Genomic DNA, 12881 nt, shown 5'->3' with positions numbered 1-12881 from the left:
AGATTCTGAAGCAAGAGCTTACTCTGTTCTCTGTGGAATCAAGTTTAACTTCAGACTGTTAGAACTTTGTAGGAAGGTGTTTTCACTCAAAATCTGCTTACCCCTCTAGACTTCCTAGCTGCAGAAGCATGCTGGAAGGAGCTCGATCTGCACTTTCTCAGAATCTGGACCACAGTCACTTGTTTTTCTTACCAAGGAATTCAGGGTTTCTCTCAGTCTTTGCAACAAAGTTCAGCTAGAGTGCACTCTGCAGAAAGTGCATTTCCATTCAATAAACACCTGTGTGCAAGACCATGTGGAAAATTTAGGGATAACAGGAAAGGGGTTAAAACTGCAGTTCTGTGACACAAGTGCTGAACAAGTAATGCAGACTTGGTGTCTGCTAGGATAGAGGAGGGCGGGTTCTGGAGCCTTGAATAACAACAGCTAACATGTATTGAGTGCTTGCTGTGTGCCATCTCTGTGCTAAGGCTCTATGTACATTCTTACATAATTCACATCATAATCCTACAATTATGAGCCTCACTTATAGATGAGGGACAGCCTGAGAGAGGTTCAGTGACTTGCCCAAGATCACAAAGTTGCCAAGTGGCTGGGGAAGCCCTTGTTTGACCCAACTCTGGACATGGAACAACAGACTGGTTCCAAATAGGAAAAGGAGTACGTCAAGGCTGTATATCATCACCCTGCTTATTTAACTTCTATGCAGAGTACATCATGAGAAATGTTGGACTGGATGAAGCACAAGCTGGAATCAAGATTACTGGGAGAAATATCAATAACCTCAGATAGGCAGATGACCCTTAAGGCAGAAAGTGAAGAAGAGCGAAAGAGCCTCTTGATGAAAGTGAAAGAGTGAAAAACTTGGCTTAAAACTCAACATTCAGAAAACTAAGATCATGGCATCCAGTCCCATCACTTCATGGCAAATAGATGGGGAAACAATGGAAACAGTGACAGACTTTACTTTGGGGGGCTCACTGCAGATGGTGACCACAGCCATGAAATTAAAAGACAGTTGCTCCTTGGAAGAAAAGTTATGACCAACCTAGGCAGCATATTAAAAAGCAGAGACGTTACTTTGTCAACAAAGGTCTGTCTAGTCAAGGCTGTGGTTTTACCAGTAGTCATGTATGGATGTGAGAGTTGGGCCATAAAGAAAGCTGAGCACCAAAGAACTGATGCTTTTGAACTGTGCGGTTGGAGAAGACTCTTGAGAGTCCTTTGGACTGCAAGGAGATCCAACCAGTCCATCCTAAAGGAAATTACAGTCCTGAGTATTCATTGGAAGGACTGATGCTAAAGCTGAAGCTCCAAGACTTTGGCCACCTGATGTGAAGAGCTGACTCATTGGAAAAGACCCTGATGCTGGGCAAGACTGAAGGCAGGAGGAGAAGGATACAACAGAGGATGAGATGGTTGGATGGCATCACCGATTCAATGGACGAGTTTGAGTAAATGGGAGTTGGTGATGGACAGGGAAGTCTGGCATGCTGCAGTCCATGGGGTCACAGTCAGACACGACTGAGCAACTGGACTGAACTGAACTCTGCAAGAAACCTTCCCCATGTCAGTTCCCCTCAAGTTCAGGAGTTTCACGATCCCACTCACAGATCACCTGTCCCCATTTTTTCTGCCCTTCCAGACACTTTGCTGGCCCCTCTGTCAGAGAACAGCCTCCATTCTGCCTTCAAAAAGACTGTTCACTTGTGACCCCTGAGGGCCACTAGAGGGCAGGGAGCTGGGCAGCTTCATCTCTGGCTCAGGGCACAGTGCAGATCAGCACCCAGTGGTTTATGGGAATGTGAGGGTATCGTTTCAAGAGCACAGCCATCTCCACTCATCCTAAATGGAGATAATTTCTATTACAAGAATCAGACCAGCACTAGGGCTGCTTGCAGTCTTGCTGGGAGACCAGTATTATACAGTACACAATGGGAGAATTACAGGCTAGATCTGAGGCCCCCAGTGACTCAAAGAGGAAATGCAGAGGGAAGCCCAGGAACACAGGGACAAGGAAGAGGGCAAGAGATTTCAGAGGCCCTGACTAAGTCTGACAAGGGGACACCCTCGACTCTGTCCCCTGCCTGTGCGTGCGGAGTCACCAAGCCTTGTGGACTCACCGTAACAGCCCTCCATCCCATCTCTATTAGAGGATCATTGTTGTCCTGACCCCTCGCATTACTGTACCTGTCTCCAGCTGTAGGTCCTAAGTCCATGCTCCCTCCAATCCGTAAGTCCCCTCTGCATCCAGCCTCTGGTCAGGTCCTGGGCACTTTGAATGGCTAGTGTGAAACATTCTTAACTGGGTTTAGCAGTCTTGTAGAGATTTACCTGTTGGGTAAAAGGAAGACTAGGCATAAGACACCAGCAAGTGACTGGATTTAAGATTTGACATATTTTTAAGTTTGATGTGGTCTTGGAGAAATCTGAATTTTATTGGATAAATCATACATTTATTTTGAAGTTTTATCTTTAACCCACATTGGGGTGCCATAGCCATCTGCTATGCAGAGTCCTCACCTGGTCACTTGCCCCCCAGTCTCTCCAGGCTTCACTGAGCTCACTTGCATGTGCTCACCTACTCCGACCCAGGTCCACTGCTGTGTGACTTGAAGGAAGTCCCTTAACCCCTGGGTGCCTCTGGCTCCTCATCTGTTAAGTGAGGTGGGGAATGGGGGGTGCGACTCCCCTATAACAAGGTATGAGCTGGAAAGAAATGACACAGAACGTGGCTGGTGCACGAACAGTGCTAACTGTCATCTGCTATTGTGATGCTCTTTGGAGTTGCGGCCTTCACACAAGCTATTGCTTCTACCTTGAAACACTCCACTCCTCACCAGTTCATTCCAGCTTTCGGAGCTCAGTTTACGTGTCTTTTCCTCTCAGTGCAGCTCCTTAACCATAAATGAAAAACCGAGGTGAGATTAGTGCCTAGGGAAGGGTCTGTGCAGAATGGTGGTGGTGGTTTAGTCACTAAGTCGTGTCCAACTCTTGGGATCCCATGGACTGTAGCCTGCCAGGCTGCTCTATCCATGGGATTCTCCAGGCAAGAATACTGGAGTGGGTTGCCATTTCCTTCTGCAGGGTATCTTCCCAACTCAGGAATCGAACCCAGGTCTCCTGCACTGCAGGAAGATTCTTTACCGGCTGAGCTATGCGGAGCTATTCAATCGAGGAGCCCTGTCTCAAACCGCTGAGGGCCGTGACAACTAAGATGCAAAAGATCAGGAAGGACGCCAGAGTTCCTTGACCTGCGGAAGGCATATCCTGCGCGCAGCTAGACCCGCACCGGGGTTCAGAGGACGCACAGCAAACCTGGCGATGACAGCGCGGCTGCTGGAGCTGCTGGGAAGGCCGGCCAGAGGCGCCGACCGAGAGCGCGCAGGAGCCAGGTGGGTGGGCGCGCCGGGAGCAGTGACACGACAGGTGTCAGATGTCCCGGAAGGAACCCCCAAAGGCTCACACAAGGGGACTGCAGGGAAGACGCCGGGAGGCCGGCCAGCAGCTGCAGTGGCGGGAAACTCTGGCCCGGATGCTGCTGCCAGAGGGATGCGACCCACTCTCTAGACTTGGCTGGTACCCGCGAACCCCTCCACCGCTAGACCCGACTGAGACGTCTCGGGTCCTGGGGCGACACCCCACGCACCAGGCAGGCTGCCGGGTCACTTCGCGGGCCAGACGAAGAGTTGGGATCCGGCTCCGACAGGGCTATCAAGGAAGGACACGCCTCCGCGGGAGCGCAGGATCTAATCTCCCCGACCGTGCTTCTACACTGGGTCCCCAGGCCCAGTCCCCGCGCCCTCCCGACAGCGCAGCCAGCAAGGGAAGGAGAGTCCAGGACAACAGCTGGCCCCAGACAGCACAACTGCGGATTTCTCGCCGTATCACCTACACCGAATCGTATCTCAGTCTCCATCGCCAGCCACACAGAGCCCCTTCCCAGAGCCTTGTCCCCGCCCCTGCGTCCCCATTGGTCGGGTCCCGGAGGCGGGCCCCGACGGCTCCCAGCTGGAGGACAGAGGCGGCCGCGGCCCGGCGGAGCGGTACAAACTCGGTCCACACCTCCCCGAACCCGACGGCAGCTCTCCCTGCGCCTCTAAGCTGAGCGGCTTCGGCAGCAGCCGGACTGTCCGGCGCAGCGGAACGGACAGACTAGCCGACCGTCCCTGGTTCCCAGAGGAGCTCCTGCCGGAGGCGGTGCGGTCGCAGCCGACGGTCCGGGAGTTCTAGGGACCGCGCTGCGTTCGCGGGCGACCCACGCCCCGTCCCATCGGCCCCAAGCCAGGCCCGCCGCGCGCCGTCGGGGCGGCCCAGATCCGGGCCCCGCTGGGAGCGGATGCGCGCGCGGTGAGGCCGCCGGGTCCCGCCATGGCCGCGCGCCCTGGGCCGCTCTGGCTGCTGGGCCTGGCGCTGTGCGCGCTGAGCGGCGGCGGCATCCCCGGCCCGCGCCCGCCGCTCGGCTGCCCGCAGCGCCGCCTGGGCCCGCGCGAGCGCCGCGACCTGCAGCGCGAGATCCTGGCGGTGCTCGGGCTGCCCGGGCGGCCCCGGCCCCGCGCGCCCCCCGCCGCCGCCCTGCTGCCGGCGTCCGCGCCGCTCTTCATGCTCGACCTGTACCGCGCCGTGGCCGACGACGACGACGAGGACGGCGGGGCCCCCGAGCGGCGCCTGGGCCGCGCAGACCTGGTCATGAGCTTCGTCAACATGGGTGAGCGTGGGCCCCGGGCGGGCGGCGGCGACCCCGGGGGAAGGCGGCGGGCTGAACGGCCCTACCGGGGCTGAGCGCGAGCGGCAGGGGCGTGTGCGCCACCTCGCGCAGGGGGAGCGCCTGCTGGGGGCGGGGAATCACCTTGTCGTGGACAGGGACCTGCGGCAGGAAAACCTGCCCGGCTCAGGGCAGCGAAGTCTTAGGGATGTGGGGGTCGGTGAGCTGCTGGACCGACAGGGACGCACGAGGAATGTGAGTCCCTGAGGCGTGTGCCTTCACCCGCCCCCGAACACCCCCGACGGTAAGATCCTGTAGTGTTAGGTGGACGCGGGTAGTGCCAGGAAGACAGTCCGGTCCTGGCGAGACAGGTGAGTAAACAGAGGCTGTGATGCTGTCCCTGTGATAAGGGCGGTATGAAGAGCAGGACAAAGTTCAGCGTGGAAAACCCTGTCACGTCATCAAAGCACCAGAGTTGAGGTGAGGACCCAGATGTCTTGAGCCCACATTGAGAGCCTCTTGCCTGGGTCACCTAGGGGTGGGGGCAGGGGAGGGGAAGGCATAGACTCTGAGTTCAGTGGGGCAGGGACTGTGGTCTTGTCACCCTGGGCTCGCATCTGGGACTTGGCTTGTCATGGAATGAGTGTCCAGCCCCAGTGAATGACCCGATGGGCAGTTTGGACCCCCTTTGTTCTCCCAGGCAAAGCCCAGCTTTTCTTCTCTGCCGAAATTATACTCCAAAGCATGAAACCATTTACCCTTAAAGTTCTCAAAGATCACGTTGTAATCTAAATCACGTAACTAAACTCTCTTTAATCTACATTCATGAACATAGGTCTCCCATCAGCTTTGCTTCCTGCCTGGGGCCAGTGAGGGGCATGGATCTAGGCTGCGGCAGACACCAGGCTAGACCTGGGGACCAAGGACCATAGCTCAGGCCCAGGTGGGGAGAGCTGTGGGACCCAGAGCAGGGAGAGGCCCCTGGCCAGGGCCACCAGCCTCCCTTCACCTTGTAACCCCCCAGCAACCCTGTTGGCAGACATGATATTCATCCCCATCTCCCGGATGAGGACAGTGAGGCTCAGAGAGGCGGTGTCTTGCTCAGGACAACGTGACCTCTGTGTGGCTGAGCCGGGACAGGCCCAGGTTGTTTGGCCTTCCATCCCGGCCTCAAGGAGGTAACAGTTCTGTGTCAGGAGGTCAGGCTTTCATGGTGGAAAGAGCTGTCAGAGGGGTTTTGGCAGAGGGGCCCAGGGGTCAGAGTGACAGCAGATTTTGTGAGTCTTCAGCCATTTGCTTCCTACCAGCAAAGAAGAGGGGACAATCTGCGAGGCCTGTCCCCCCAAACCACAGCTGGTGATGGGTTCAAGTGGGAGAGTGAGCCACAGGAGGCAGCCATTAACCTCTGCTGAGATCTCAGTACCAGCTCAGGACTTGGGCTGGTGGGTTCTAGATGCCGCCTCCCTGGTCAGAGGTGGGGTGGGGGACTGGGGACAGAGCCATCCATATGTGGAACTGAGGCTGGAGCTCTGTGCTGGGGACAAGCTGACTCCGGGCACAGGACCAAGAAGAGCTGTGGATACAGCCCCCCTGAGAATGTCCCCATGGGAGCCCTCCATGTGTGAGTCACCACCTAGCCCAGGTCCCTCTCTCCCCAACACCCCCTGGGGCAAGGGGTACACGGCCCTGGTGGGAACTGCTGCTGTGAGTGAGCAGCACCCTGAGCTCAGGACCTGGTTCCCCTCCTGCCTCTGCTGTGTGGTCCTGGGGAAGTCCCTGCCCTCTCTGAGCCTCAGAGCTCTCCTTGTAAAATGGGGCTCCTCATGTCTGTTCTCAGAGTTGTTGTGAGATAGGTTGATAGAGCAGAAGGTCAGCCCCCTTTTAGGGGGAACCCAGCCCTGGTCAGTGCTGACCCCAGCCTCTCACAGCTGCTGCTCAGCCTTGGTGTGGATGTGTGGAAATGTCCCACCTGTCTTATAGACACGTGAGACCCAGAAACAGATTTTTAAAGCCATCCAAAGGTGTTCCTACCAGTTTTTTAATAAAAACAAAGACTTAAAGTACCATAGGCCTATAAATGTAGCAACTTGTGAAGCTGTTTTACCAACCTCATTCCATGGGCTCAGAGAAGTTAAATAACCAACCCAGGGTCACACAGCACATCCATGACGTCATTGAGGCTAAAGATTCTAAATTCGTTTCTTCCCACGCCACCTCTGTGTGCTTCCATGGAGATCTAAGACTTCTGATGCTGTGGATTAACAAGCCGATCTTTGTTCAGGGTAAGCCTGGTCTGTGGGCAGGTCTAGCCAGCTGTCAGAGGGCCTTCTTTCTTTATTCTGATGTACTAATTGCACTAGTAAAACTTCTTCAGTTGGAGCAGTTTAAGTGGTAATTATATGGGCTGATGTGGGGATTAGGCAGCTACCAGCGTTGTTTCCTCCTTTGGAGGCCCCTGGCCCTGGGCCCCTGAATGTCCGCGGGCCCTGAACCACCCTGGAGTCTAACAGCAGAGTCGCTGTGGCATCAGCGCCCACACCGAGGCTCCCACACCTGTGGCCTCCAGCTGCCCTCTGCTGCTGGCCTCACTGGCTCCTGAGAGGCCAGGCCTGGGGCTTGCTGGGCCTTGACCATCAGCAGCACCTGTAGGACCCAGAGGCCTGGGCCTCTCAAAGACTTCCTTCCACGGGTCGGGCCTCTGTCCGAGGAGACACTTCAGGGGCCTACTGGAGGTGTCACTGCTGGAGCCTGTACTGGGGGCCGGGGCTGCGGTCAGAGCCGGGTCCCGCCTGGCCTGCCTGTCAGTCTCTCCCTGTGGACTCTTGGCTCCCACTGGCCAGAATGTAGTGATGGGGCCGGGACCTCGAGGAGTGGACAGAGCTGGTCTCTGGTGTCGCCTGAGCTCTGGGGAGGAGATCCTGAGCTGGGAGGCAGCACCCAGGGTCTTGGCCCTCCTGGGCCTGCCGTGGATTCCTGCACGTCCCTCCCTCATCTGGTCCCTTCTCAGCACACTGCCCACCCCTCCGCCCAGCTCAGGTGTGACCGGCTGCACCCCGAGTGTCTCAGGCTGGCCCGGCCCCTCTGGAGAGAGGCAGGAGAGACACCTCTGGCATTTCTCCTGAATCCTTCCCCACCTCCTGTCCGCGGAGCAGCGGTGCCCATGCTCCAGACTGAGAAACTGAGGCACACACAGCACTGCAGGCTGACGTGTCGTCAGAACTGAACGGGACCGTCTTCTCCTTTGTTCTGACCTTCCCTGAGCTGGGCTCACTCATTCCCGCGGTCCCGGGCAGCTGAGGAGAGGGGTGTGAAGGAGCTGAGCTCTTGGGTTCGGGAGAGGCAGGGCTCCGTGGGAGTGAGGGGCCTGCCCGGGTCCTGTTCAGCCCCTGACCTTGAAGCAGTGACCCCTCACCTCCATGAGCCCCGGGGTCACTTACTTTGCTTCCTTACTACAGAGTTCTTTCATATTTTCCTGAATGCACTCCACAAATGGTCATGGGGCGCTTGCTCTGTGCCGGGCTCCATTCTAGCTCCTGGAACATAAGAGGGAACGAAACAAAGACCCTCCTTGTGGAGCTGATCTTCTGGTGGGAGACACATACCTGCACCTCAGCTGCAAGGTGACTGTCACCTGGTCCCCACAGTGGCGCCCTCCCTGGGCATCAGGAGGGGGTGGACAGTGTGAGGACGGGCAGGATGGGCTGGGGTTCTGACCCGGCCTCAGAACTTGCTTCTTGACTCCACCTCCTACTCTCAGTGTGGTCTGCACTCTCCAGTCCACCTCTCGGAACCTCCGTCTCCTCCTCTGTAAACGGAGATACTCATGGTACCCACCCTGGAGGCTGTTCAGGGACTGTGTGAGCCGCCACCCAGTGACGACCACATGCCGAGACCCTCCATGTCTGACCTTTCATCTCATCTCACAATTACAGTCGCATCTTTGTTTTAAAAGGCTCAGAGAAGCTAGGTGGTCTTCCCAAGGCCACACAGCTGGTCATCTTCCTGCCTGTGTATCTTCTGCTCTTGTCCTACACAGAAGTGGCCTCTCCCCCCGGCCCAGGGCCCATGATTAGGTTCAGTGCATGCTGCTAAGTTGAACTGTGTTGAATGTATGTTGTAAACCGAGAGTCCTATTTTTAAAGTGTCTTTATTGTTTGGGGATTTACAGATAAAGCATGCTCACTGTACAAAATTCAGTTTGCAGAGGAACATGTAGCATGAGTGCCCCTGGGAACCCTCCTCCTACCAGCCCATCCCCTCAGGCAGAGCCGCTTTCTGATTTCTATCACCAACCAGTCCTTTGATCTGTTCTCGAGCTTCATGTGAATGGAATCATAGTCCATACTCTAGGTCTTTCACACAACAAATTGTTATTGAGATTCATCCATGTTTTGTTGTGTATATTGTTTGAATATAAATGGTGGCATTGGGAACCATGCTTATTTGGGACATTTGGGTTGTTTCCACTTTTTGGTTGTGCATAGAACTGTCTAAATATCCTTGTATATATCCTTGTACACAGGTATACTAAACCTGGATTTCCATCCTGACTGTGCCACTTGGGAGCTGCAAGACATCACACAGCTTCATTTTAAAGTCTCTGCACCTCATTTCCTTCGCTTTAAAACAAGGTTCATAGGGACCACCTCCCAGGGTTGTGTAGGATCTGTGATACATGCACGCAGGTCAGATGCACGCCTGTTACACAGTAGGAGCATAATATATGGGAGCTGATGTATCACATCCTGTTTCTGAGCCCTTGCTCACATTGTACCCTCTGCATAGAATATACTCATCTCCATTTCTTCTAAAAAGGAATGGGCAGGGGTTTCCATAAATCTGACTCTTCCTACCCCGCTCCTCCCAAGGGACAGACTGCTTCCATGATCAGAACCCTCACCCTTGATCACTTGTATTTCTTAGGATTCTGCCTATATGATCTGGGGGCACATTTAGCCTCTTTCTGCCACCTCTCCCCAGGAAACTATAAATAACCTGAGAACAGCGACCAAACATGAGTCTCATGGCAAACCAACCCCTCAAACAAATCCCGTCCCCCCACCCCTGTGCGGCCAGCCTTCAGGGCAGACTGGCCACGCAGAGGGAAAGTGGAAGCGGTGGGAGGCAGGGAGCACCGAGAGCCAGGGGAAGGAGACAGAGCAGGGCCAGCCTCCCCGTCTGTGCGGATCACACTCCGCCTCCCCCCACCACTGCCCCACCCCCCGCCCCCCGCCCCGGGACCTGAGTCCCTGCAGGGCCCTGCCTGGAGGACCATGGCCTCAGGAGGTCGCTCTCAGGCACCTGTTGATGGAAGAACCTTGTGAACAGGTGACCTCCCCATCCCAGTATTGCCACCAGAGCAAATCTGGGGCCACTTATATCACATGGGCTCCAAGTCTGCAATTCCACATGAAAGACCCCTAACCTGACACATGATGCCCGGCGATCCTCTGCCCCACTGGGCCTCAGTTTCCTCATCTATGCAGGGTGGCCCCAAAGGCCTTTCCAGCTCCCACCAAAGAACATGCCCCCTGCCCTCCCCGCCTGCTGGTGGCCCCCCACCGCCCACCCTGGGGGTGAGGCAGGCTTAGGAAGGGAGCACACGGCCAGTCCTCACAGGCACGCACTCCCCGCAAGACAGAGGGCGTGTGTCACCATGACCACAACCTTCTGGAAAGCCCCACAGCTCAGGTCTTTCCCAGGTTGACCTGGAGGAGCTGCATCCTCCTTGCTCACATCTCCTGGGATCTATTTTTGGCTGTGGTGGGCTTGATGTGGTGCGGCAAGCGGGTGCCCCTTTTAATTTGGGCTCTGAAGCCAGCTGAGGTCTGGATGGTAATTATGAGCATGGAGCCATTTATAGAAACAGGTCCTGAAAAAGTCAGTAATGAGAACTGACTAAAAATGCCCCAGAATGAAGCAGCACTGAGATTCTTGGGTGGGAGGGAGCCCTTTAGGAGGCAGAACCGGGAGGTGATGGAGTCTGCAGCTCCCCTGGGACGTGGGACCGTGGAGACTGGGTCTTGTCTTAGGTCTGAGGGGCCCCTTGGCCTCGTTACCGGTGGGACCAGCCAGACAGGCCCAGCCTGTCCGCCTCCAGGGCCCCAGGGGAGCCTGTCCTTCTTGTCGGACTGTGAACAGAGGCAAGTCCCACAACAGAGTGAGAACATGGGTGGCTTCAGATGGAGGCCTGAGGTGACCTGGAAGCCACTCAGCTGGACACTGGGTCGCTGTCCTGGAGACCAGGAGCCCTTGGGAAGAGGGGCCGGACATCCCCTCTCTGGGCCCTGGGGACATGAGGGGCTGGACGAGCAGACCGCCAAAGCCTCCCGTTTCCATCCAACTGTTCAGTCTCTGCCTCCAAATTGGTCACCGTCCAGAGGACAGATGAGCCAGGGATTGGGACCCTGGGACAGGGAAAGAGAGAGATTGGCAGGGTGATGTGTGGGATCAGGGGAGGGCAAGGGGGCTGTTACAGCTGGACCGAGAAGAAAGTAGCCTTCATACTTGATGGGATGGGGCAAACCCCGGGAGAGGGCTTCAAGGAGGGTCTCCGGGGAGGGTGTTTACACCAGAGGGCCCAGGAGACCATGAGGATGAGCCGGGCCAGCTCGGGAGGCCTGGAAGCAGAGCCAAGCTTAAGACCCTCCCGTGGGCCCTGAGGGGCTGGGGAAGGGCTCGAGGGCAGGAAAGATTGTCTGGACAGTTCAGTTCAGTCGCTCAGTCATGATCCGACTCTTTGCGACCCCATGAATCGCAGCATGCCAGGCCTCCCTGTCCATCACCATCTCCTGGAGTTCACTCAAACTAACGTCCATCGAGTCGGTGATGCCACCCAGCCATCCCATCCTCTGTCGTCCCCTTCTCCTCCTGCCCCCAATTTCTCCCAGCATCAGCGTCTTTTCCAATGAGTCAACTCTTCGCATGAGGTGGCCAAAGTACTGGAGTTTCAGCTTTAGCATCATTCCTTCCAAAGAAAGCCCAGGGCTGATCTCCTTCAGAATGGACTGGTTGGATCTCCTTGCAGTCCAAGGGACTCTCAAGAGTCTTCTCCAACACCACAGTTCAAAAGCATCAATTCTTCGGCGCTCAGCTTTCTTCACAGTCCAACTCTCACATCCATGCATGACCACTGGAAAAACCATAGCCTTGACTATACGGACCTTTGTTGGCAAAGTAATGTCTCTGCTTTTCAACATGCTATCTAGGTTGGTCATAACTTTTCTTCCAAGGAGTAAGCATCTTTTAATTTCATGGCTGCAGTCACCATCTGCAGTGATTTTGGAGCCCAAAAAAATAAAGTCTGACACTGTTTCCACTGTTTCCCCTTCTATTTCCCATGAAGTGATGGGATCGGAGATTGCATTTTCCTTTTTAAAAATTTTATTGAAGTATAATTTATTTATAATGTATTAATTTCTGCTGTACAGCAACCTGATTTAGTTATATATACACATGTGTCTTTTTCAAGTTCTTTTCTCCACTAGGTTATTACAGAATATTGAGCAGAGTTGGCTGGGCTGTACAGTAGGTCACTGTTGGTTATCTATTTTAAATATAATAGCATGTACATGTCAATCTCCAGCTTTCACTCTATCCCTCAAACTAATGTTTCCAATTCAAGCTTAGGATTATAGACTTTTACTTAAAAGCTTTTTTTATATTTTATTTTTCTATTTTCTTTTGCACTGAATAATTTGGTCCTAACGACATTTATATGATTGTTGCTGTTGTTCAGTCATGTCCGACTCTTTAATAGGTATAGAATAACATCATCATCATAGCAGTGTGCTTACTGAAAAATTAAGATTTATTTTTAATTTTGTCCTTAAGCTATTCTACTAGGGATATACAGTCAGATTACTCTGTTTGAAAATTACTTGAAATAATTCCTCACTGTGTGCTTAAGCCACCAACTCAATACACCCACCATTTGTTTACTTTATTTTGCATTTTAGTGTTGGGTATTACTTTTCGGCTTTATATTTTGACTTATTTTTGTTTTATACTTATGTGAAATAGTTTACAAAATTTACAAAGCAAGGGACATTAGGAGAGACCTAACTTCCATGCCTGTCTCGTACACTATGTCTCTGTTCTCTTCCTCCCACAAAAGGTAACTACATTTTTTAATGAATTAATTTAATTTATTTATTTATTTTTGGCTGTGCTGGGT

General features: G+C 54.1%; 1 protein-coding gene across 1 annotated transcript in view; it reads left to right on the top strand.

The window, feature by feature from the left end:
* The first annotated feature begins 4371 nt into the window (after nt 1–4371).
* The window catches only part of BMP8A (bone morphogenetic protein 8a), a 40667-nt gene continuing 32157 nt past the window's right edge, over nt 4372–12881 (top strand). Inside the window, exon 1 of the mRNA NM_001206869.2 lies at nt 4372–4708. Within this exon, the coding sequence (NP_001193798.2) occupies nt 4372–4708 (337 nt within the window). The remainder of the gene's footprint in view (nt 4709–12881) is intronic.

This window comes from Bos taurus, chromosome 3, assembly GCF_002263795.3.
Source record: "Bos taurus isolate L1 Dominette 01449 registration number 42190680 breed Hereford chromosome 3, ARS-UCD2.0, whole genome shotgun sequence".
Lineage (NCBI taxonomy): Eukaryota > Metazoa > Chordata > Mammalia > Artiodactyla > Bovidae > Bos > Bos taurus.
This window is presented reverse-complemented; position numbering and strand designations above follow the sequence as displayed.